General features: G+C 43.4%; 1 protein-coding gene across 9 annotated transcripts in view; it reads right to left on the reverse strand.

Annotated features, from left to right (window-relative positions):
• Positions 1 to 365: 365 nt before the first annotated feature.
• Positions 366 to 25,532, reverse strand: part of nhsl1b (NHS-like 1b) — an 81,843-nt gene continuing 56,676 nt past the window's right edge. For 4 of the 9 annotated variants that reach the window (XM_023953319.2, XM_023953321.2, XM_023953326.2 and 1 more), the window contains exons 2-8: positions 18,113 to 18,265; positions 12,331 to 12,458; positions 11,309 to 11,507; positions 10,715 to 10,846; positions 6,368 to 9,481; positions 5,534 to 5,666; positions 366 to 2,450 (exon numbers count right to left, since the gene is read on the reverse strand). In XM_023953319.2, the coding sequence (XP_023809087.1) occupies positions 1,808 to 2,450; positions 5,534 to 5,666; positions 6,368 to 9,481; positions 10,715 to 10,846; positions 11,309 to 11,507; positions 12,331 to 12,458; positions 18,113 to 18,265 (4,502 nt within the window). In that variant the 3' untranslated portion in view covers positions 366 to 1,807. Of the gene's footprint in view, positions 2,451 to 5,533; positions 5,667 to 6,367; positions 9,482 to 10,714; positions 10,847 to 11,308; positions 11,508 to 12,330; positions 12,459 to 18,112; positions 18,266 to 21,638; positions 21,860 to 25,532 lie in introns of those variants that run through there. The other 5 variants (XM_023953322.2, XM_023953323.2, XM_078942982.1 and 2 more) reach the window with 3 other exon arrangements.

Raw genomic sequence — 25,532 nt, forward strand, 5'->3', positions numbered from 1 at the left:
CTCAGCCGTTGGACAGGACCAGTTAAAAATAAATAAATGAATAAATAAAAAAGATGGAGGCTGTCCTTTGTGGAGCGTCAGACAGGACTGCTGGCTCAGAGGTGAAAACATTAAGAGCAAACCTGCCTCTCCTTGGCGGGTAAATATTTTTTTAAAACGATGCTAGACAGCTTCACTCAGAGGCTGTAATTCAGTTTGACTCTTTATGGGATGTCCAGGACACATAAATGATGAGCCCCGAGGGCTGTGGGGAGGCAAAGATGGCCTCTGGAGCCTTCCAGGTGACAGACGGTGCTGCGCCACCAAACGAGGCTTTGATTTGAGGCAAGCAGATGGTCATAAACCACACGAGAGAAACACGCCACTTAAATATCACCTTGTTTTTTTCTTTTTATTAGACAAACACAAGAGCGTCCAGCCTTTCATTCCTCTGTCCATTTTACAAACCGCTCACGATGAAGAGGCGATTCTGGACCCAAGTGCTTAAAGTGGGCAGCAGGTGGGAGAAACAATGTGGTTACAGGTGATTAAACCACAACCTGGTAGGTTTCTACCTCGTCACCGCCATGCAACACTCAGCTGCAACACCAGGGGCGCGTGCTACACAAACCTGAACAATAAATACCAACATTTCTGATTTTTTTAAGCACCATATCAAACAGGAAGCGGTGCATTCAGGATGTGGCCGGGTGATCCTCACGCCTTTCTTCCATTTCCAGTTTTTGATTAATCAATGAAAATAAATAATCTATAAAAAGAAAACCACTCCCTTCCAGCAAACGCAGGGCTCTAAAAATATACAAAGCATTTGAAAAGAAGGTAAATGTCACTGAAAACTAAACTCTCTATGTATTTACAGATAGAATCATATCAAACTGCAAAAGAGTTTAACATTAGCAGAAATCCTTTCAGGCTTGAGAGGGCCTCCGCGTCAGCTGGATCACATCCTTTGAAGAGCAGTCACACACAAAGACTGAGTTTGGATTAACAGCCAGTTCGGTTTAATGTCTGAACTCTTTGGTTACCCACATGAAAAGAAAAGACCTGGACAGTAAAACGAGGCTTTTACATTTATAATTTTATACTTAAATCTCAAACACATAACTCATTCATTAAAACATGTTATAAAACATACTTTTAAAGTCACGAAAAGAACTATGCACAGTGCAAAATCTACAAACTAAAAGAAAAAATAACGTTTTGTTTTTTTGGAGTAATGGTGCTGCTTTGGTTGTTTTCTCTTCCATCATCAGTAGGTGGCAGCACTGAGCCCTCTGCGCTGGCTATGAATCACTCTTGAAACGCAGAGAAGTGCAGCTGAGCTGTGAGTCTGTACCTCGTCCAAATAAACTGAAGCTGTTTAAGAAATCCTCTCACTAATGTGATGCAACGTTTTAATCTGCATGCAGGAGCTGGAAAAACCTTTGCAGCCCAAAACGGACATCAGGAAATCTCATTCCACTGCAGACTCTGAAGCCTCCAATGCGTACGTGTGAATCCTTTCCGGGGTGACCCAATCTCTCCTAGCAGAAGGCTGGGACTTTGCAGTTCCTTCATTTTTTCCATCTCCACTTTAAAGAAACTAAAATGTTGTTAAAACGAAAAAAAAAATCAAAACTAAAAACTCCAGGAGTTAACAAATCCCTCTTTATGAAACAAAAACTCCTCAACTGAAGGAGAGCATGGAATCAGACTGCATTCTGGGTGATCCGTAACGGGGCGGCGTCTCGGCTCGCATCAGGACCCGACACGTCACCGCCTCAGAGACGGCATCATTATTGTCTTCCATGAAGTGCGCTGCTTCTCCTTAACCTCTGCTCTCTTCGGATAAAGTGCCGTTGGTTTCTGGAAGCGTCTGGACTCCTTCCCGGCTCTCGCCGACCTCTCCAGATTCGCTCTCAGTCAGCTCCCCTTCACGCTCACAGATCACAGTCATCGGGCTGCTGAGGATTCGGCTGCGAGTGTTGTATTTGCTGCTGGCGGCGGAAGGCGGCGCGCGAGAGCGCCCGAACTTTGATCCAGGCGAATATGTCGGCGAGGACAGGGCATCGTAGCGGCTCCACTCATCCGTTACCCTCTTACTCCGCCCAAAAGAGGCAGAGGGGCTGTGAGGCGCCATCGGTGACGTGGGAGACGCAGTGGGGGGGTCCAGCGCAGACTCGGAGCGAGTTCGCTGGAAGCGCGGGTCGGTGGAGCGCAGCATTTCAGTAGCAGACATGCGGAAACTGTTCTCAGAGCGGCTTCCCTTCCGAAGCAGGAGGGCCTTGAAGTTGTCGCTGCTGGTGGCGGACTTGCGTAGGTTTCGCTGGATGGAACCCATCTGACGGGCCGACGGAGAAACCGGCCCAGGAGAGACGGGTGACGGGGTGGAGGGTGGAGACTGTGCCTGAACCCCGGGGCGGGACTTGTCTTCATCCGACTCTCTGCGACCGAGAACCTTTCGCTTTGACCTGTGAGTGGAAAGAAATGTAAAAGACTGAATTAAGTCTAAGAAACTTAATCTTAAAAATAAAAGTTTAACATTTTAGAATTTTGGATAAAGAAATGGACTAATGCAACTAAGCCAGAAAAGCTCCCATGAATATAAATAATCCTCAAACAGAAAGTTCTGAGCAGGTTTCTTATCAAACAGACCTCAGCCCACACTTAAAGACCAACTCGGATCTTTTATGTCAAGATACTTGAATTTTCTCTATTCAAATTGTCAATCAGGAGCAGACGGGGGAAAAAATGCAGAAAAAGAGCTTATTTCCTGGTCTGAGCGGGCATCTAGCTTCAAACTGCACTGATGGATAGCTCCATTCCAACATTGCTCGCCATTTTCGTTGGCCGCTAATATTAGGTCAGGGGTGTGAGATGCTTTAAGCTAGTGGGAGAGCACGTAAACAAAGAGGTGTTACTCCACAGCAGCCGTCCCGCCCACAACTCAAGAGGTACATTTTGAATAAACTACTGCCGCTCTGTAGAAACTATGTTCTAGAATTTTATTTTTTTGATTTTGGCTCAAATTAAACATAATCATAAATAAAAGACCACTGGGAATACTTTTAGAATAGATCAAAAGATGACCTTAACGAAACGTGGGCATCAAAGCAGCTTTAATGATATGGGCACTTAAGGCCCAGCAGGGAACTCTAAAAATGTAATGAATAAAGAGTTTATATCACAGACCAAACTAAGTGAAATCCCAAAACCCCACAAACATTTTATTTTCATCTTCTTTTTTTTTTTTTTTTTTTTAATACACTGTATTTTATCCCATGAAGGGAAATTCTTTCTCCCCATTTGACCCATCCCCTTGGGGAGCGGTGAGCTGCAGCCGAAACCACGCTCGGGAGGCAGTAGCGTTAAGGGTCTTGCCTAAGGACCCTCACTGGGTGATGTTAACTGCTCGCCATTGATATGGTAATTGCCCCCAGTACCATTGCTCATTCCCTTCCGGGAATCAAACCCTGGTTTCCTGCATGGTAGCTTCCCACCTTACCAACCGAGCTACCCAGCCGCTCCTTCTTGCTTAAATAGAACAAAAATCGGATGCAGATAACCTTTAAACTATTAGGTCTTGTTATTTATGTATTTAAAGATCGACTCCCATCATCTTTTGATTATCTTTAATTATTATTAAATACTTATTAGTTATGATTATGCCATTTTTAGTCAAAATCAAAAACCCTGTGTCCCTTTTAGGAGAGTTGTGGGCGGGACCGTTGTCACATAACAACCCCATACCCCTCCCTGTGGCTCAGAGCAAGGAGCAAGGAGCTTGTAGTCCACTCAGCGTATTGTCTATGTTAGAAAGAAATCTCTTTTTCAAAACGGCACTTTTTCATTTGCCATTGATTCACAACCTTTTAAATAAAGAAATACTCAGAAATGCAATTTTGAGTTTAATATATGTCATCTATTATTAGAAAAATGCCAGAAGAGCATGTTAAGAACACCAAAAATGTGATTTTTATTGGGTTTAAGTCTATTCCCGTCAAAATAAAATAGTCAAACAGAAAAATACATAAAATCTTTGAGTACTTAAGTGTTATTTTTCTTAATCTCTGTGACTTAATTTTATATTGCTAACATTTGCTTTTAGGGTTAATTTTATTGTCTTTTGTTATGTATCAATTTAAACTTAAAAGGGAGGGGTGGCCTAGTCTTTTGATTGACAGGTGAGCTTTAAGGTGGCTTTAGTTAGAAACTAGTTATTCTCCGCAATAAAGGTATTAAGGTGAGATTTTAAGACAACTTTTTGTCAACAAAGGTAAAAACCTACCATAGCTTTAATACGCCTTTACCAATATAAACATCCCCTTCATCTGAATGAAGATAATCTGCTAAACAAGTCAGTGGCCTAAATTCAGACTCATCTAGCAGAGTCCCGCTGTGAGTTGCCACATTAACATTACATAAGATATTTTTCCCTCTGATTCACATGTGCCAGCGCACACCTGAACTCGGTCAGCCTTAAGGAGCTGGCGGCTTCAAACGTGGAAAAACAAACGCCGCTGTAATCGGAGCTGCAGCTAAGAGCATCTGATCAATGCTTTCTTCTCATGGTGCTGCCTCTCAGAGGATCTCCCTCAAGATAAAGTCGTTTCTGCAGCAGCTGTGATGCCGCTTCACTTTGTTCTCACAGGAACAGACAGACGACTGGGAATTCTCCGGAAGACGAGTCCTGAAATGATGGCGTGTGCCGGCTTTACATGCAAAGATCTGTTACTGAATCAATTCCCAAATCTGATCAGATATTCTATATGTTCAGTCCTCCTGAGGAATTGTGCAGGAGCACAACAAGAAAAAACGCTTTTGGCTTCCAAGATGTACACAATAACCACATCTAATAAAACAAAATCCTAAACCAAGCTTGCACATGTGATGGGAGTCCAGAAAATGACCGTAAAAAATAATCACGTGAAGATCAAGGGAGTGCTGCTGCACGTGACCACGAATCAAAAACTGGCGCTGTCGCATGAGAAATTAATGTGTGCGCTCCATCGTATGTCAGAGCATGTGGAAGAGAAGGCGGACTCAGGGAGAATATACGTCTCCTGTGGTGTCTAACCCAGATTAGGACCAGGGGGTGTCAAAAAGCTCAATAATAAATGAAGCGCCAGAGTGTTTTCTCCTGCTGAGAATCAGGAGGAGTCTCTCCAAACATTTGCTAGGAAGCCCTATCGTTCTCTGTGTTGTTGCGGATTGTCTCGTCGCTGGCCAGGAACAGAAAAAGGCACTTTTCTCTAGGAGTGGGAGAATTTAGACATCTGCTCTGTGACAGCTGATTTATAGGAGAGAGGGGGCAAAGTTATGGCTGCTGGAGGAGTAGGAGGAGGGAGATGGAGGATGAGAAATGGTGAGCTAAAGGGAGGGACTCTAGAGTTCAGGGTGACAGGATTTATGAGGAGGGTGACGGATTTGTTATTAGAAACAGGCGAGGGGGTTAGTGTGGAGAAACACCATCAAAACAGCACTGGAGACTTCATAAACAGAGAAAAGTGGAACAAACAAGGATAAATACAAAATAGAGACATTTCTTACATACCTGTGTATGACAGCAAAAAGGTCATCAGTGGTTCGGGGTTTGGAGGGAGTCGGGGTCACCATTTTTTGCTCGCTTGCCCCTACGGCCGACTGGGGTGAAGGAGGTTCAGCCGGTCTGGATTCGAAAACTTCACCTGAGATGCAGAGACGAGCTATTTACATCCACCTGGTTAATTTGAAGTTAAAAGAGCAGGTGGAGGACTGTCCTCTCTTCTCCTCCTCCTCCTCCTCTCATCCGCTGAGCCTCAGCTGCCCGAGCCTCTGCACATTTAGCCCCCCCCCCCACATCCTACTTTATGAAGCCCCTCCCCCCCATCTCCCTCCAATCACAAAAAAAGCATCGTCTCCTGGGACAGTTGCCCCTTCTTTGAGGGAGAGGATGGGATGGAAAATACACAAGAGTTGGAAAGATCGGAAGATTACCTAAATGAAAAAGGGTACAGAGAAAGCTGACAGGCTGGAGGGGGGCGTCGGGGGCCAATGCAGGACAGTGTGATGGGACAGCAGCTATGGCAGCACTCTGCATATAGACTCCACGAGGAGGATTTAGACCAGTGTGTTGGATTTCATGAAGCTGCAGCGCTGCTCTCCGTGCGATAAGAAGCCTCTTCTGCCCCATTTTCACACATTTACACATCTTCAAAAGCTCCATTTATCAACCGTTTGCTTCAGAAAAATTGATTTACTAACACAAAAAGTGGCCAGAAGCCATTCCAAGTACAAAATTTATTCCTGGAGCATTTAACCGACAAAATAATCAGCGTTTTAGCACTAGGTTTAGATTGTACAAGGCAGACTTCTTGAAGAAAAAGAATAAATGATTTTTCAGACTCACTTGTGTCTTCCTCTTTTGAGCTGATGGACCCCGTGGTGCTGCTTGCTCCTTCTCCTTCTTCCTCTTCTTCATCCTCATCAAACACCTCTCCATTAGTGCAAATGTCGTGGTCAAGATCTGCATCTTGGCAGCTCTGGTCCAGGTTCTCAGTGGAAGCCTTTGTGCTCTCTGACGCCTCTTCCTCCCGGTTGTTCCTCTTATTTGTTACGTCATTTGTCGTTTGTGCATCGACCTGATCCTCTGGCGACAGACTGGCTGCATTGTCATTTTGAGTTTGAGCTGGCTCGCTGATTGGTTGGGATGGAACAAAGGTAAGTTTGGGTTTCTTGGAGACTGGCGGAGGCTTGGCTTTGATGGAGGAGCTTCCACATCTCTCTGGACAGCTAGGCAGTGGCAGCTCTTCCTCATTGTCTTTTCCATTTGATAGACAGTAACTCTGGTCCTCAGCTTTTCCATTGATGACACCACTATCCTGTGTGTCGATTATAAAACTGCAGTCCAGACTCAGCTCTTCCAGCAGTTTCGTCACAGGCGAAGGTGTGGACTCCCGCAGCTCTTCGTCTGGAGAGCTACTCGTGACAGTGGTGTGCTCCTGGATGGGGGATGGATCTAGACTATGGAGTTTCAGCTCCTGGAGAAGGTCCAGTCCATTTTCCTGAGGTTTCATTTGGTCCAGCTCCCCAGTGATCTCCTCTTGTGATCGCTTGACGGAGCGCAGCTGGACACTCTGCAGGGCGAAGGGGGTGATGAGGGGCTTGGGGGACTCTGTGGAGTGTTTGGAAGGATGTGGTTTAGGAGTATTTTTTGTCAATTTCCTAATATTTGGGGATCCAAAAGCTGGGGTGAAGTCAGGCAGTGGAGGTGGTGGAGGGATCCCGGTCTCAGGGGGAGGTGGAGGACTAAAGCTCCCATTTAAGGACGAACTGTGGTGCATCAACAGGTCTGGAGATGGAGGAGGAGGGAATTCTGGTGACGCAGATAGAGGGGCCAAGAAGGTTTCTCTTGGAGAGTTGGGTAATGGAGGAGGTGGAGGAGGAGATGAGGGAGCTGATGTAGAATTTGGAGGAAGAGGAGGAGGAAAGGGCGGAGGAGGACCAAGAGGGGTGTTTGGGGTAGAAGAGGTGAGATGGAGGGGATTAGGGGGTGGCAGAGGAGGACCTGAACTCTTTAGTGAGTCTGAAGTGTTGGAGGACAAAGAAGTAGAGGACGAAGAGACAGAACCCGAAGAGAGGAGCGAGGACTTCCTCTCCGGCACTTTGGGTTTGGGCCGACTCCCTGAGGAGGGAGACATGGATCTGACGAAGGCTGGCACCGGGGTTCCGGCTGTAGGCGTGTTGGACTGGCTGGAGTAACCGCTTGACGGGGAGGTAAGTCTGTGCACCCTGTCCGGTGAGGAGCTGGATGGTTTGGGCTTCCCTGACTGCCCTCCCTCCTGGCCTGGAGCTCCATCTGTTTGAGTATTGCTGTGAATCTCTCCTCCATTCTGTAGGACTCCTGGATGACCCCCAGCTGACATGTTATCTGTAGCATGGGCTGGTGGGGTCTGCCCCCCCTGGTCTCCAGGGTTACGAGGGTAGTCCATGTAGTATCCCCAGGACTCTGCATAGTCAGAACGCAAACTGCTGGTGTCACTATGCGTGGGCGTGACATGGCATAATGAGTAGACATTAGACACACCATTTGTGTTAGCTAATGAGGCGGCAGAGCTGCCTGCACTGATGCTACTCTGACTGCGCGGTCGCAACAACCAAGGGTCATCATAGTCACTGCTGGGGCTGTGAGAGGGTGAAGATAGAGAGGTACCCTTTCCCTTTGACCCCCTCAGTCCCATTTGCAGGCTCTGCTGCAAGCTAGCAAGGAACGTTTCATTGAGCATGTTAGCACCGTCCCCATTGGCAACAGTTGTTGGACCAACACCACCTAAGGGCTTTTTTGCGGCAGGCTTGCGCCTCAGAGAATCTGTGCGTGCCGGAGGTGGCGGTGGCTTCTTTGACTTGCGGAGCGAGATGCTGCGCGACAGAGAGCGGTCGCTGTACACGCTTCCAGAGTCTTCTCGATTGGCCATCTCGCGACACTCATACATGCTGTGTCGGGACCGCCCAGCTCCTGCGCCGTGCCCACTTCCGTGACTTCGGGAGCGCAGCCCTGAGTCCATGTGCATAGAGGTGAAGTATCCATCGTTGTCCTGGGAGTAGAGGGAGCTGGAATCAGTCCGTGAGGAATGGTCCAGGCTGCTATAAAGCTGGTTGATGGGAGTGGAACAGCTGGAGGTCAGAGTGCGGTGTGGAACCACATTTTCGGGTGAGTCATAGATCCACTGTTCTTCTGGAGGACATGATGGTGAAGTGGGAGCCAAAGTACTGTGACTATGAACACTTCCATCCAAGTGGCCCGACTCACTGGGGGGGCCTGAAGGCGTCACACCGTTCTCTTGTGGTGCACGCGTGGGGGTAGAAGTGGCCAAAGCTGAGACAGCTGATAAGGATAAATGACTAGATGAGCTGAGGGTGATAACATCCGTGGAGTTGGACAGGGTGGCATTGGGAATGAAGGAGGTGGAATAAGCTGCCTGAGGGGAGACCACACATGCTGGACCACCTCCCCACTCGCTGGACTGCGTCCTCCTCACCTCCTGAGACGTGGGTCTGGGCAAGGTGCTCGTTCGTGGGGCATTCCTGATGTGTACCGCTGTTTCGTCAACCTGGAATTTTCCAATATTCCTCTGCAACTGATCCTCTGACTTAATGGGCGTGCTGCTATAGATGGGATCAGCACTGAGGGACACTCTGGCACCCTGTCGCGGCAGACTGTGAAAGCGGGAAGGGTCTCTGAAAAACTGATTGGGCAGAATCAAGCCATCTGTGCTCGAGATGGAGATGCTTCCAGTAGAAGAGGAAGCAGATATCCCAGCCATTTGAGCGGCGATTCCCTGCCCTCTTTGTGCTCGAATTCTTCTCACAGATGGAGGGACAATCTTCACTTCTTCTGTCTGGCAGCTGGAGTCTCTTTTCTCGAAGCGGAGTGTTGAGTTGACACTCCCAACTCTCCCCAAAGTGGAGTACTGTCCTGGGATGAACATGGAATGTGGCCGAAGTTCCCCGCCTCGTCCTTTAGCTGCATAGATATTAAATAAAATCAGAGGAAAAATTCTAGCCAGTCTGTCTGATAAACTATGTTCTCAGACAAGCAAATTCATGTTCATGTCACTACAGCCCATCTGAAATAACTTTCATTAGGAAGGAAATGATGCAGGAAAAACATACTAATAAACTTCCCTGCTAATCTGGTTTGAGCTCAGACTGATAGAAATAGGAAGCAGTCTCTAAGGCTCTGGAACATATTCAAGCATCTCCACACATGTTAACATGCTCATGCATCATCACAAACAGACCACACAAATGCAGATGAATGCTAACATTTTTAAAAAAGCTGTGTAAGAAGTAAGAAATTCAACGCATCTCTCCCACGTGATCAATTCCTTGTAGATGATTTTAAGTCGTCCATACTTCTGTGCCCTTGCGTTATCCTCAAAACACCCTGTTTCGTCTTCGCTAAAAGCTGGAGTGACAGTCTGGCTGCGGCTGAAACAGATTAAGCTGCAGGTCTACTTTGCAGGCAGCTCCAGTGCAGGCAGAGGGAGGGGAGGAAGCACGGGGACAATTACCCCGACTCCATAATCATGGCATTCAGACGCTGTGGTCAAAGGCGAACCAACTACACTTTAAAGCCCCTTTTTTCCCCATCAGTAATGGTGATTGCACCACAAAATTGCATGGCTCCCCTGAATCTGACAGCTCAGTGGCATATAAATAAACTTCAGTCAGGCTGCATCATCAGCGCACGTTGTCGGGATTTTCCCAGACTAGACTCACATAAAGTAAATAAGATTAGGAGATATTTTGAACTTCTAAATTTAAGAGATTCCACATTGAACACCAAATAAATGACTCTCTACATAGATAATACAATCAAAGGGAACTTTTATGGACAGAATTGACAAATAAAATAATTTTTAAAGGACTATTATTCCTTGTGCATGTGTGGAAGCTTGTCATTTAGCCTTGTGATTAGCGTGTAAAGGCGGGAGGAAAGTTGGAAATAAAGTGGGTTCATCTCTAACCACTAAACTACTAGAAATGTTTGATTGATACAGTTTAGGTGGGTGTGTGGAAGCAAACTGACTATATATCATATGTAGAAATGAAATAACACAAGGGGGCCTTGATCCATCCTTTCAGCTTGTGTAAAGTATTTTTATTACATATAAGATAGGAGATGTTCATGCAGAGAGTTGCTGTAGATCTATGGACAGCGTACGGTGGCATTAAGCTCCACAGACATCCATACCTAGCTCCTGGTTGAAGTTGTCAGGCAGCCCTGATATAGTCTTTCTGCGTTTGACCTTCTTGGGCCGACGGGACACGGTATCAGTGTTAATGAGGGAGCGCCGGATGCTCGCCTGGCGGTCAAACACTGCCCCTGGTGGCCAAGAGGGCGAGAGCAAAGGCAGGCAGACACACAGGCAAACAGCAGTCGGTTAGTCAGAAGGAACCGAGTCAACAACATGCAGAGGGCGCTCGAACTTCTGAGTGAGCATGCAACATCAGCATTAAAAAAATAAAATCTGTTGCTGTGCATGCATGCTCGTCTGTCAAACACAGTGACATAAAATCAGAGTTTCTTGACCTTACGGTGGGTTAAGGTGAGGCACAGGGTTACACCTGAAAGCTTCTGTTTTAGCCCAAAGTTTTACATTAATGATTAGTACAGGCATACAGAAATGATTAAAACAAAAATAAGATATTTTAGAATTAAAGGTATAAGTTAGTGAAAAAGAACAGAAACCGAGGCCACACTAAAACTTCTCTGTCTTTAAAACATGGATGTGGGTACTCGCTAAAGGTGACAGGTTGGCTGGATGAGTCTTTATGGGGGGAATACCTGTGACATTGATGGGGACTATGTCCGTGGGCACGGCCTGAGCTGCTTGCCTCATCCTCTCCTCCGGCGTCGGGAGGGGAACCGCTTTATTCCACACCATCTGCCCGTCAACTTCCAACATCTCGCCCCTTTCACCGCAGCGCTCCTGCAACCTCAGCGAGAGCTGGGATTTATCATCCTCCATCGAGGATGCTAAAGACTGCAAGACGAAGGGAACAACAGAAATAGAAAGGGAGATTTCCTCACTTTGAACAACTAATAGTGAGCTGTCAAAAGAAAAGCCAGCAGACAAAACCGTTCATGTGCAAAAGTGTGCACTCTTTAATAGTGACAGCTCTGCTTTACAGCAGGCAGTTAACAAAAGAAAACAAAAAATCATATATGTGTTTAGAATGTCTAAACAAAAATAAGCTAAAAAAGAATGTCTCTGACCTATCCAAACATCGGATCGGCAAAGACAAAGGTTGTCAGTGTTTTGGAGGAAGGAACCCCAGCCATCACCCCAGCTAAACACACAGGGTTTTTTTTTTCCTTTTGGGGGGGGGGTGTTCTGTGACCCAACCAGGAGCACATTTCTCCTTTTGTCGCTGCTGTCAGGAAGAGTTAGGCTCAACAGCTTCAAGACGACAGAACAAAACTAAAAAAACAACAACAAAAAAAACCCACGGGGGGGGGGGGGGGGGGGGGTGAGCATGCAGAAATGGAAAGAAGAGACGAGTGAGGGGCCGTTTTTAACAACAAAGGTTGAAGGTCAGAGCAGGAAGTAAAGTTTTTTTGAGGGAAAACCACTGAAAATTTTCTTTATGAATCAATAGTGTATTGTTTCATACAAAACGTGTGTAAACAACGTTAAATAAACCAACAATTCGTTTGCTAGAATGTGAATTTTCACAATAAAAGAAGGAAGCCAAGTGACAATGTACTTGCAGTTTTTAACCACATGGGGGCAGACAGTTCAAACTCCAATGCTGCACACAATTTCCTGACCCCAGCATGTTTTGTGAGTATGTTAGTGCATGTACCTTCTTGTCATTTTCCTCATCTTCCTCGTCTTGCAGGCTGCTGCTGGACTGTAAGGGCTCGGAGAAGGTCGGGCCCTGAGAGTAGTACTGGGAGCTCCGGAAACCATCTTTCCTCAACTTATCACATTCTGAAAATTGCAACACACACAAAAAAACATTTTTTTTAAATGGATTTTCACATTTGTACTTGATTTTTATTAGTTTTCTGCCTTTTGGATTCTACTCATCCCTTTTCTAATCACCACCTGCTGCGATGAAGCTGTGGATGTGTGTCCGTTCGTGTGCGTCAGACAGAGACAGGAAGACACATTTGTGAGTCCAACCAAAAGAGGGGGTATCAGTCTGTTAGACACAGATGGCAGAACAGTCTACCCCTCCATCCCCCCTCTTCAGAGGACATATCCAGTTGTCTTATAGCTAATTTCAATGGAGGCATCCTTTTGCATGTTTAAATTAATTAATTACCCCAATTTTTTAAATATAGAATAGAATAGAATAGAATAGAATGCCTTTATTGTCACTGTACACATGTACAATTCACATCACACACACATGCAGTGAAATTAAAGCCGCTCACTATTCAGTGCAAACATACAAGAGAGAAAAAACTCGCAGAATAATATAATAATAAAATAAAATAATTTCTCAAAATGAAGGGCACAATTTACAAATTACAAACTACAAAAGAACAAAATCTACAATAGAAATTTCTGCAGAGAGGTAGTTATGACAGACAGAAGAAACCTGCTGTGTCTATGAATGCAGAGATATATTGCACTTAATGTATTGCACATGATGGGATGGTATTGCACATATTGGGATGGTTTTTACATGATGGGATGCGCATAGTGAGAGAGAGAGACATGGAGGTGGAGCTGTCAGTGACCGTGCATGTGGGAGTTCAGGATGGTTATGGCTTTTGGGAAAAAACTGTTTTTAAGGCGGTTTGTCCTTGATCTGATGCACCTGTAGCGCCTTCCTGAGGGCAACAGGTCAAACAGTCCAGAGCCAGGGTGGGAACTGTCTTTTATGATCTTCCCCGCTCTGCCTAGACAACGGGAGGAATAGATGTCCGACAGGGAGGGGAGGGGGGAGCCGATGATCCTCTGAGCTGCTTTGACTACCCTCTGCAGTTTCTCCCTGTCCGCCATGGTGCAGCTGCCGTACCACACTGTAATGCAGTACGTCAGAAGGCTTTCTATGGACGTGCGGTAGAAGGTTGTCAGCAGGCTGGGGTCCAGATTGTGCTTCCTGAGGACCCGCAGATAGTGGAGTCTCTGCTGAGCCTTCTTGATGACCTCTGTGATGTTCTCTGTCCAGGAGATGTTGTTGGACAATACAACACCCAGAAACCGGAAGGTGTGAACCCTCTCCACACGCTCTCCATTGATGTAGAGGGGAGCTGGGTCGGTGCTGTGCCTCCTGAAGTCCACGATGATCTCTTTGGTTTTCTTGGTGTTCAGAGCTAGGTTGTTGTCTGAGCACCAAGCTGCCAGCTTCAGGACCTCCTCCCTGTAGGCTACCTCGTCTCCCTTTGAGATGAGTCCGACGACTGTGGTGTCATCAGCAAACTTCACGAGGAGGTTGCTGTCGTGCTGCGGACTGCAGTCGTAGGTGTAGAGGCAGTACAGGAGGGGGCTCAGCACACAGCCCTGTGGGGAGCCAGTGCTCAGTGTGCGTGTGGGGGAGAGGTGGGGGCCCAGCCTCACTGCCTGGGGACGGTCAGTGAGGAAGTCCTTTATCCAGGCACATGTGAGGGGGGGCAGGCCTATAGTGTCCAGTTTCCTGATCAGAATGTCCGGGATGATTGTATTAAAGGCAGAGCTGTAGTCCACAAAGAGCATCCGGACATAGCTCTGCTGCTCCTCCAGGTGGCTCAGCGCAGCATGCAGGGCTAAGGCGATGGCATCTTCTGTAGACCGGTTTGTGCGGTATGCAAACTGGTGGGGGTCGAGGTCTGGGGGGAGGTGATCGTTGATGTGCTGGAGGACCAGTCTCTCGAAGCACTTCATGATTACTGGAGTGAGTGCCACTGGACGGTAATCGTTGAGGCTGGAGATGGGAAATTTCTTCGGTACTGGGATGATGGTTGCAGATTTTAGGCAGGAGGGTATCACTGCCTGGGCCAGGGAGAGGTTGAAGATTTCTGTGAAGATGGGTGCGAGCTGAGGAGCACATGCTCTAAGCACTTTGCCAGGAACCCCGTCTGGGCCAGCTGCCTTTCTGGGGTTCACTGCTAGGAGCGTCTTCCTGACGTCATCCTCAGTCACAGTTAGTGGCATGACTGGAGAAGGAGAAGAAGGAGGAGTGGAGCAGGATGGGATTGAGGGTGGGGGTGGGGCGGCAGAGTTCTGTTGGTTTGGAGCTTCAAAGCGTGCAAAGTAGTTATTCAGCTCCTCTGCCAGCACTGCACTCAGATGGTCTGTAGTTACTTGACATCCCCTGTAGTTGGTGATGTCATGTATGCCCTTCCACACCTCACGCGTGTTGTTGCTGGACAGATGGGCCTCAATGATCCTCCTGTGGTCCAGTTTAGCCTTTTTGACCCCCTTCCTCAGGTCAGCACGGGCAGCTCTGTACAGAGCTCTGTCGCCTGACCGGAAAGCAGCGTCACGGGCTTTGAGGAGTTTGCGGACTTGGGTGGTCATCCAGGGTTTCTGGTTAGGGAAAACCCGGATGCTTTTGTCCACAGTCACATTTCCGATGCAGAACTTGACGTAATCCAATACAGTGCTTGTGTGTGTTTCCAGCTCCTGGTGTTGGAACATATTCCAGTCCGTCTGCTCAAAGCAGTCTTGTAATCTGCTGAGTGCATCGTCAGGCCAGGTCGTTATGGTTTTTGTGATGGGCCTCCCACTGCGTCTGAGGGTGGTGTAGGTTGGGGGTAGCAGGAGGGAAAGGTGGTCTGACTGCCCAAGGTGGGGGAGGGGGATGGCTCTGTATGCATGTTTGATGTTGGTGTAAACATGATCCAGAGTGTTTTCACCCCTCGTGGCACACTTAACATGCTGGTAAAAATTCGGCAGTACAGTTTTCAGATTGGCCCTGTTGAGATATAGAGAGTTGAGCGTGTTTTTTCAGCTGCCCATCAGTCACTAAAACACAGATATTTACCATCTCATCTGCTTTCATAGATTTATTGAACATAAAATCGCTAAGTGACATTCCTGCCATGGTTATTATCAGCTTGGCTTTTTTTTATTTTGTTTTTATTTTTTAAAAGGGAGCCCTTTTATGAGCACTTTGTATCGAGTGATAAAAACTCCTGCCTGTTTTAAACACACCGATGCATGCATTATATCAGCAGCTAATGGGGATTCTGCATGCAAGTGACAAAACCAAGAGCTGCTGAAGTGGCAGCATGCAAAGTGGGACTTGTTAAGCATGATGCTAATTAGGATGACGACATGGCGTGGAACTGTTGAAATGAGTGGCGGTGCCCGATTGGGAGTCGGAGAAGGAGAAAAAAACTGACTGATAGGGCAGCTGCTTGTTGCCGGGGGAATTGCGAAAAAAATATAACTAAGCATGTAGAGATGAAGATTTCCTTTAAAAAGGTATCCATGATTAAAAAAAACAATTTTTAAACATGCTCTTGTCGCTTTTTCTAATGATGGAGGACATACATAAAAAAATAAGTATCTTAAATTGCATTTCTGAGTATTTCTCTATTCAAATTGTTGTGAATCAGGAGCAGACAAAAAATGCTGTTTAGAAAAAGATTGTATTTATTGCTTAGAAAATTCGCCGGGCGGGTCACAAGCTCCCTGCTTCGAGCTCTCAGCCATAGAGATGGGAAAGGGGGGTGGGGTTGTTGACACCAAAAATCCTACCTTACAACTACGATGTGACTTTCAAATGAACTACTGCCGCTCTGCCAAACTACAGAGTTTTTATTTTATTTTGCTATAATCATAATTAAAAGACCACTGGAAATGCTTTTATTATCAATCAATTGATGATTGGAGCGGGAAAAAAATGTTTTTTTTGCTCTAATCATATTTTGAAATGTCTCTTAATGCCAACATGGCTTCTAAATCAGCAAAATCAGCTCAACTTCTGGTTTGGTTTCTTAAAGGCAATATTTTCTGTCTGACATACTGCGTATTTTATATGAAATAATAATGATCAAATGTTAAAGTACATTTTATAAACCAGATTATGAATGGAGATTAAATATCAATTAATCTGGTTTCATAAATTTCACATGAACCAGAAACTTGGTGTCCATCAACCTGGTGGGAAGTTAGGGAAGACAATTGCTTCTATTCTGTAAAGTTTTTAAAAGGAGAACTTGATGAGCCCCCCACTGTGATCGAGGCAAATATAAACTGCTATCCAGTTTTCTCTCGGTAAGCACCCTCGTCATCCATTACAGCTGTCTTTGCAAATGGGCCGGACTATATTTTTAACCCTTGTTCTATCTTAGATGACCCCACCCTTACATTGACGTGTTCTCCCTACCATGACAAAGGTGGATAAAGGTGGAAAGATTTCATGTAATCCATGGACACCAGTGAAGATCACAAATCATTGAAGAAAAAAGGTTCAGAGCACTGTCTAGTGGGTCTAGATGACCCAACTCCCAATGGTAAAGTGCCTAGGATAGCACAAGGGTTACTTAGCATCTGTCAATCATCATCATCACCAATACAGATGTCCAATCTGCATTTGTTTTTATGAGTTCCATCAGAATGTTCAAGAACCTTGCATCGCTAAACTTTCAGCCTTAAATAAAGGCTGTTTTTTTTAACAAACCTTTACAATTGTACAGATTTTTATTCTTGAGTCTAAGGCAGGCGCTACGTAACATGATCATAAAATTCAATGTATTCAAAACAGTCAAAATGATAATTAAAGCAATGAAGATTACAAGAATGAACATCTAATTTAACAATCGGAAACCCCATCATTAAACGGGGCAGAGACCGGATGTATGCTGCCGCCTGATTGGTTATTGATCATTTTACCAGACTCATGCAACTTGTTCAACCTATTAAAGTAGCTCCAGGCATCCCATTCTAGCTGGTTTCAAAAAACTGCTGCAACGGATCCAACTCAGAGTTAAGCTGACTTTAATAAAGAAAGGTCTTTTTTTAGACAATGTTCAATGTCAGATTTCCAAACTCATCCAGCTCCTCCCTTAGAAAATGAAGTCCGTTTTCAGTTTACCCTCTCTGATTCCAATGAGGGGGCAAAGAGCTGCAGACCAGGGGGCTCAAATGGACAACCCAGGTGCTCTCGCTTGACACCTGTTGTTGTTCAGTTACGACCCCCCAGGGCTGAGAGTGTTGAACTCAACAAAAAGGCCTGGAGAAATCCTGCAGTGTCAGAGAAGGGGACATATATCCATGTTTTCCCTCTTTTACCACCATTTTGGGTGGACATAAACAAACAGCCTTGAGTCAGCGACAAATGTTTACTGCAGCACAAACCTGCATTCCTATTTTTGCCTCTTAGGTAAAAAAAGTGTTGGGAAAAGCATCTTGTCCATGAAACCAGTATCAGCATTTATTAACATTCCTACGTCCTCTTCTCAGCAGGTTGTGAGAAGTTGCCTCTGTGCTGTAATTCGACTCTGTGTTTGTTTGACAACAAGCTTTTTCTCTCATCACGCTCAACAAACAGGAAGGGAAGGGTGTGACGCCTTTGTGTTGTTGGCTAAACAACGTCTTGAGCAGTTTTACAGTCTAGAAAACATTAACCAGCAGCGGGTTTCAACCTGAGAAAGTAACTGTGGTGAACGTTTTGGTAGAGGAGTTTGAGAAAAAGTGATCCTTACCTCGCAGGGTGGTCTTGAGGTTGACTTTGGCTTGGCGGTGGAGGTCCTCCACGCAGGACGGCCTGCTGCCCGGCAGGAAGACGTTTTCCTGCTGGTGCCAAGGAGCCGTGTAGTGTACCGTCCATTTGCTCTCCTCATCCAGGTTTGACACAGCTGCAGAGACACAACAGCTTGATAAGGACATTTCTTTCCATCCTAAGGTGTCCTTGGAGTCTTCCGGAAACATTGAGGAATATCACTTATCCCACCAAGAGTAGAGTTATGGCACTTGGAGCATCCGTTTCTCCATATAAGATAAACCAAAAGTTTGTGGGAAAGACTGCAGAGTTTTGTGAGTGTTCACACCCTCAAGAGTACACTTCTCTGAGACATCACAACCAGCAGACAACACATGTGGGAGGGATAAACTATTCAAGCAAACATTTTTCAATAAAAATGAGTTTTTTCTGAATACCAAAGCCACTTCAAATGTCTCATTTTCAGATATTCATCAAATTTTTTGTTGGAAAAAAGCACAAGAAGTCCAGATGAAACAGAGAATCTGTCACTTCTTTTCAGTAAAATCCTCCTAAAATTCTAAAATGAGTCTTTTTACCAAACATCATGAACTCCAGAAACCAAATCCCTGATCTTACCGAGTGATTGTAACCACGCCGCAGTAGGTGATCGAGGATGCAGGACTACTTCCATTTAAGCAGAAAAATGTTTGACCATTACCGCATGTCTGTTGGACTGAAATAAAGGCAGAAGTCCGGATGAAAAAGGAGGAAGGGGCTGGGCGGTGGCTCTAGATGGAGGTGCGAGGAGTGTTTTTGTTGGAGGGGTTCTCCTTTTCTTCACAGGTGCAAATGAGCCACAGAAAGTGTGTGAAAGTGTGACGGGGGATGATGGGGACTAGCAATCATTTGGGCCATGGGGGCCTGAAAATGTGAAGGGGGCGGTGGTGGACAGCAAGCATTTCTTAAAAGATTTTTCCTGAAAAAAATATTTTAAAAAAAGTTTAAAATTAACCAGTTAGATTCAGATAAAAAGGCTTTTGGAGCCAACTTTTCTAACTAAAACTGCAGGCACCTACAAATTTCACAGACAATTTGTGAATGATTAGCAGCTTTTCTGCTGAGGACTGTTGTGTTTTTGTTAGTTTCTTAAGGGTTGTGTTGTGTATTTGTATTATAACTTTAGAAGTAGATTGCTAACAGTGTCATGTGTTTCCAGAATATATCATAGCTGCAACATCTTTAATTCCTTTGCAACCACTAGATGGCTTGTTACACAATCAAGCATGTTACCATTCACTTCAATGTAAAAGGACTCTGTGTTTAATTATTTTTTCATTTGTTTGGTTGAAATTGATTTGTTTCAAGCATTGCCTAAAAGGAATTGGAAGGAACCAAACTTAAAGTTGAATTTATGCAAAAATATAAACGCTTTTATATCATATTTAACAACTAAATAGGGAACAAATTGGGTCTTGGCCAGGGTGGGTCTTACTGACATGTGCCCGAATCTAACACACCTCAGCTGCTGTTCAACTGTTTGTCCTAAATGTGCAGATTTTTCGACTTAAGGGGTTCAATGTCATCATATTTGATTACAAGTAAGGACATCCATAAACCTGAAGAAAATGTCCTTAGAATAGACCAAATCATTGGGTCACATGACCACCGTCTTTTTTTTTTTTGTTCCTCAGTCGATGGTTATGGCCAATGGGTTAATTGGTCTGATCAGAGCAACCAAGCATGACAAATGGACGGATTAAAAGCCGTCAGCTAAGAAGCAAATCATAACTGTTGCACCAAGTTGCACTAACATTCTACAACTACTGAATTAATTTACAAGTAACCAATCCCAATTAGATCCAAGACCACATCCTCACCCCAAATGCTTGCACGTTCTACTTCACTGATGAGTTCATAAGGTAATCATTGGACTTCTGTCACTATCAATATAGCCTCCACCGACACCAAAATAAACACCTATACTGTCCCCTTAACACTCTTTTAAAAATCATTGGTGGATATCAAACTCCTGCTGTCCATCTAGATGTGCCGTCATTGGTTCAGACAGGAAGTCATTGAGTTTGTGCCCCTTTCTTCTACACATCTCCTTTTTATTGGATTCTTAATGTGTGTGTTTGTTTCTTACTCTAAATGCCATGTGACAATCCTACATTAAGTCTAATTGTGAACTTGTGATTTGAAATCGAATCCTATCCTAACCGTGATATCCAGCTTGACACCTGCCTAAAGACAGTTAATGAACAGAGAAAACACACAGATTCTGACAAAACAAACAATTTAAACCATAAAAATTCATTTCAAGACATGATTGTGAGAAAGAAATCAAGTTAGTTCTAACCACAGACACCCCCCCCTCCCCTACCAGTCTAACCATGGCGCTTGAATAGACCTCATGAGACTATAGGCAGACCAAGGACATAGGGACTATGGACACAAAGCTGGTATTGTCCCTCTGCACCAGTCCTGACAAAAACCCAGCAGCTTTTCCACAGAGTCTCAGACCCTCTGGACTCTGGTGTGCAGGTCCTTTCAGAAGTTCACTAATCCCTGTGCGCATTAGTGTCGCAGGCAAAAGGAGACTTCTAAAGAGCAGGTTCGAAGACGCGTCAGAGCTTTAAACTACAAAGGCTGCTCAGAAAACTCCCATAAACATGCATGTAAAACCCAACTGGAGTGTTAGCTGACGATGTCCGCATCCGTCGCAGTCAGCCTTTGCTATTTACCAACAAACAAATGGCTTTTCAAGGGGAAAAAACCCCTAAAAAAATTATCTTTGCTATTTAAAAAAAAATGATTCTGTGATTAAAAAAACAAAGAAACCCCTGATAATTGAGTTTTCTTTTGACCAATAATGCTCAAACTTAAGGTTTGCATAAACGTAAATATTTGTGAGGACAGATATGTCCTTAACAAGAGGGAAACGCTGATATAACAATTACAGGTATCAACTCAGACAGGAGTGGAGCTCACAAACACAAGCTATAAATACACCTTTATAGTCTCCACAAGCTGCTTACACTTACTCCTCACGTGTTTAATACACAACCATTGATAAAAACAACACACTCGCATCAGGGATTTATTAGCATTAGTTTATCCACAATCGATTTACGCGATGAGCTGATTTTAATACATAAAGAATGTACCCTAAGAGGTGTTAATTGTCTAACAAGCTAAAGCTTTTGGCTCCACCTGTTGTCACTTTTATTATTATTGAAAGGCCTTCAGTGTTGGGACTGGTTGGCTTTGACTGCCGGTTACCTGGTAACAGACTGCAACACAAGATGAGGATCAGTAGAGGCAGAAGCACAACAAAAACACATGAGGAATATTTTAAAAATCCCATTAAAAATAGTTGATCTGCAAAGACATTTACAACAGAAAAAAGTATCAACTAATCAAATCCTGTTTTTTTTAAACCACGATTTAATGCTATTTAATGACGTGGGCAGGTCTAATACACCTACAGAACACTATTTCTTTAAAACAGACCAGAAGCAACTTACCCTTTCTTTTAAAGTACTTAATTATAGACTTTAACGAGGTCCCGATAAACACCATTTTCCCGGCTGGCTGAAAATAATTCACTTTTTTAAAAAAATAAAAAAAAAATAAAAAAGAAGTAAGGCACAAAAACCTGACTAATCCGATGCAAAGAAAGGAGTTGGGCCGCTCACATCCTCACTCTGAGACAGCCGGTGAGTGAGCGCATCCCAGCGTCTACTACGCTGATAATGCTGCTATGTCACACACACACACACACACACACACACACACACACACACACACAAAGCCAAAACTCCTCCCTCAGGCAGTCCAGTCCTGGGAGATGTTTGCACACACAAACAGTGCAGGGAGGGTGTGGGACAGGCCTTTCTGCACTCTTCTGGCTGCTGGTTTCCTCTCATCTCACTACATTTATTTAATATGAGAAATTCTTGACAGCAACCAATTCCTGTTAACATATTTGCCTCCAAAAATCATGCATCTAATCAAAGTGTTAATGCTGATCAACCACGCTAACTAATCTCAGAAGGATGCAGCTTCAGCCTGGATGGAGAAACAACAGGACAAAAATGCAGAAACTGGTCCGTTTTCATGCTTTGCAGCAAAATATTTTTAATAATTCTTCACTTTTTAAAAATCGAACCATCATTAAGACCCCCTTTGTCCACGCACAGACACTGAAACCATGCTGCATAAAAATAGACCACATTCAATCCTCCCATTGTCCCATCAGCTAACAATCTATCACACACACACCAGAGCGCCAGCCTATTTAAACGGAGGGAGGGGGCGGCCCTCCTTTTGGGACCGTATTTCATTTCAGGCTCCCTGATAAAAGGACGGAGACACAGTGTGCAACAAAAGCTTGAATGGGGCTGCAAGTAATGGTTGATTTTAGGGGTAAAAAGGTTTTCTGCCCCATCAACACTGACGTTTTGGTCCAAATGAGGACTTTGAATTTCATTTCAAATGTCATTTTTGCATAATATTAATATTAATGCAGTAAAATCATAAGATATGACAAATTATTTTAATAATAAGATAGTATTAATAAGATTCATTAAGTAATTTATCCCATTAAGCTGCTATTTTAATGTTAATGGACTTGCTTTTTTGGAATGAAATTATATAAACAATGAATGTCAGCCAATTTAAAAACTATCACTAATACAGAAATCGGAGCATCTGCAACACCTCAGAGACGCACAAACTTTTTTGTTTATCCTGCTTGCAAAGCAGCAGTGATGAGTGACATTTTAACTGTACACACTTTTATCATAACTGTTGACTAAAAAAAAGAGTTTTTGTGTCCTGTCTTCAGTAAATAAAAGTTAAAATGTCATTTTTGTATCGACCACCATGTTTTAAAAATCCAAAGAAAAACACATTTTCATGCATCCCTAGTTTTTCTGCATCAAGAGTTAATTAAATGTACTATGTTTAGATAAAACATTTAAATTACCTGAGCAGAAGGTGTATTTTCTGTTTCTAAAGATAATTATCAAAACTAATTGGATTTAATTAAAGAAAATTCCACTTGACTTGAATCCTCAGCTGTCATACTCAGCTGCTCCGCTTGGCACGTGTACAGTATTAGTGTAATCAATGCAGACACAAGCTTAAGCAGCAGCTCTCATTAAAAAGCGTATTGTTCTCTGATCCATGCGAACCAGCATGCATGCAGGCCAGACAGGCAGGTCAACATCTCTATCTGCTGCAGCCTCAAATCTAGGACACCCTTCTGGATTAGGGATATCCATTCAGCCATACCTTCATCCTCTAAAGAGAGGAAGACCCCAAACACCATCAATCTTTCATCTGTTTTGGCTCTGAGCAGATCTCTAAGGAGACCCTCAATGCACATGTGGTATTTATTTGAAATAATATTGATTTATTCTGATAAATGACCACAGAACAGGACTAAATACTTTTGTGTGCAACATATTATAAGAGAAATGTAGAATTATAGGCTATAAAGGACCTAAATGTATCATCTTATGCAACTTTAAAAATGTATTTTATTAAATTTTACAAGCTCATACCACTTAATGCACACAAAACTGAAAAGAGAAAAGTTTTTGAATATTAATATGAAGTCAGAATTCTACATTGATTGATATTCTGACATTACTTATAAATCCCCTCCCAAACTGTTCTTTTACTGCTACACTGAGTATCGCTGCCAAAAGAATAAATCAACTTCAATTTGCAAGTCCAAATCCAATCTTTCAATGCAATGCAAAAAAGATAATTATTTGCATTTTAAAGTAATTTAATTTGGTTCAAGAGCAACATGTTTTGCCTAACTAGTGAAACAAATTAAACTTAAATGGAATAATTCATAACTAGATCACACTGCTACTGGGAATTATTATTTCGCAACTAACTAAAAACAAAAAATAATTTCAGTAAAATTGATTAAAAGAAGATTTTCTAAGTAATGTCTGTATCAATTAATGAGTTCTTAAAGTGCAGCCCTACACATTCTGAGACAAAAACTCACTATAGGAGTTTAAACCTTTTTAATCTAGAAACGTAAATATATTTTGCTACCAATTTTTTTGCTTTGAACCAAATTTGAGTTTTTCACTATTAAGTATGGAATGTTTGTAAAATAGATACAATGGAGTCTATGGACTCTATGGACAGTCATGCAGGACAGACGACTATACTCATCCTCAAGGGGACACTTGGTTCTCTGGTTTTCATAATATATAAATAAAAGTCCAAATTTTGCAGAGAAACTAATTTCTGTTATGCAGATTTAACTTTTTTTATTTTCAATATAATAATCCATGGCAGCAAGCAATTTTGTGAATAAAATAGAAAAGGAATTAGGTTTTCAGGCCAAAAATAAAGAGAAGAGTAAAATCAAAGTTATTAATGAGGGTCGGCTGCTCCTCCTGATTCTAAAGTGTTTTTATCCTCACGCTGCTTTTTTCACACCCCATTTGGATTTCCCCGTCAACCACGCCAAAGCAGCTGCACAATGTCTGCCACATAAACTCTGCTCCCCCAACCAAACCAAACATTCCGTGGACTTTCTCTGTTCAGCAATTTCCAGGTAAACACCTTTAAAATGCAGGTAAATATGGATAGATAAATAATTAATAGTTTAAGAACATAATCTGTTTTAACAGTTTTAGCTAATTATATCTGCATAACTGAACAAAAACGAATAATTAAAAAATAAAAATAATATACTATAAAATTCATCGCTCTTTTTTCTCTCTAAATGAAATGAATCTATTCATCCCTCTGTAAATGAATACTGAAAAACTGGATTGGAACTGGATCGCTTTGGTGTTTGCACTGAGCAGACAATGAATAATAGATTAGAAAAAGCCATGGAAGGGAGTCTCTGAAAATGTTAGGCTGCATCTGTAAAGGTGGAATGAATAACAACATAATCCTAATCAATGCAATGAAAAAAGCAGAAAGATGTAAAAATATAAATAAATAAATAAATAAAGAATCAAGTTCTGTTTCAAAGGGTCTAAAGTTTTAATCGATATACTTTTGTGCTTTTCTGAATAAATCGAAGCAAAATACTTAACTTTATTTTTCCCCCAGCTTTTTCCCAAAATGCATCGAAGGTTTTGAAATAATAATTCTCAAAGTTTAGCCGTCCTCTTTTTCTTTTTTTTTTTTGTTTGTTCAGGAACAAAACAGTTGTTCTGCTCCAAACACAAACTCCTAAAAAGAAAGCAGTTCAAAGCAAAGTTCAACTTTGAACTTTCCACTGAACAAAGGGCGATTTTCCCTCCAACGACACAAAGTGACCCAAAACAAGCGGGGAAAGCACTTTTAGGCACTGATGACTTTAGCATGTGGTGAAGTTCCCATGCAGCACACATCATGCTCAGAATTCTCACAGTTGTTTGGTGATCTGT

The sequence above is a fragment of the Oryzias latipes genome, chromosome 24, assembly GCF_053564925.1.
Source record: "Oryzias latipes strain Hd-rR chromosome 24, Olatipes_Hd-rR_3.1".
NCBI classification, from domain to species: Eukaryota; Metazoa; Chordata; class Actinopteri; order Beloniformes; family Adrianichthyidae; genus Oryzias; species Oryzias latipes.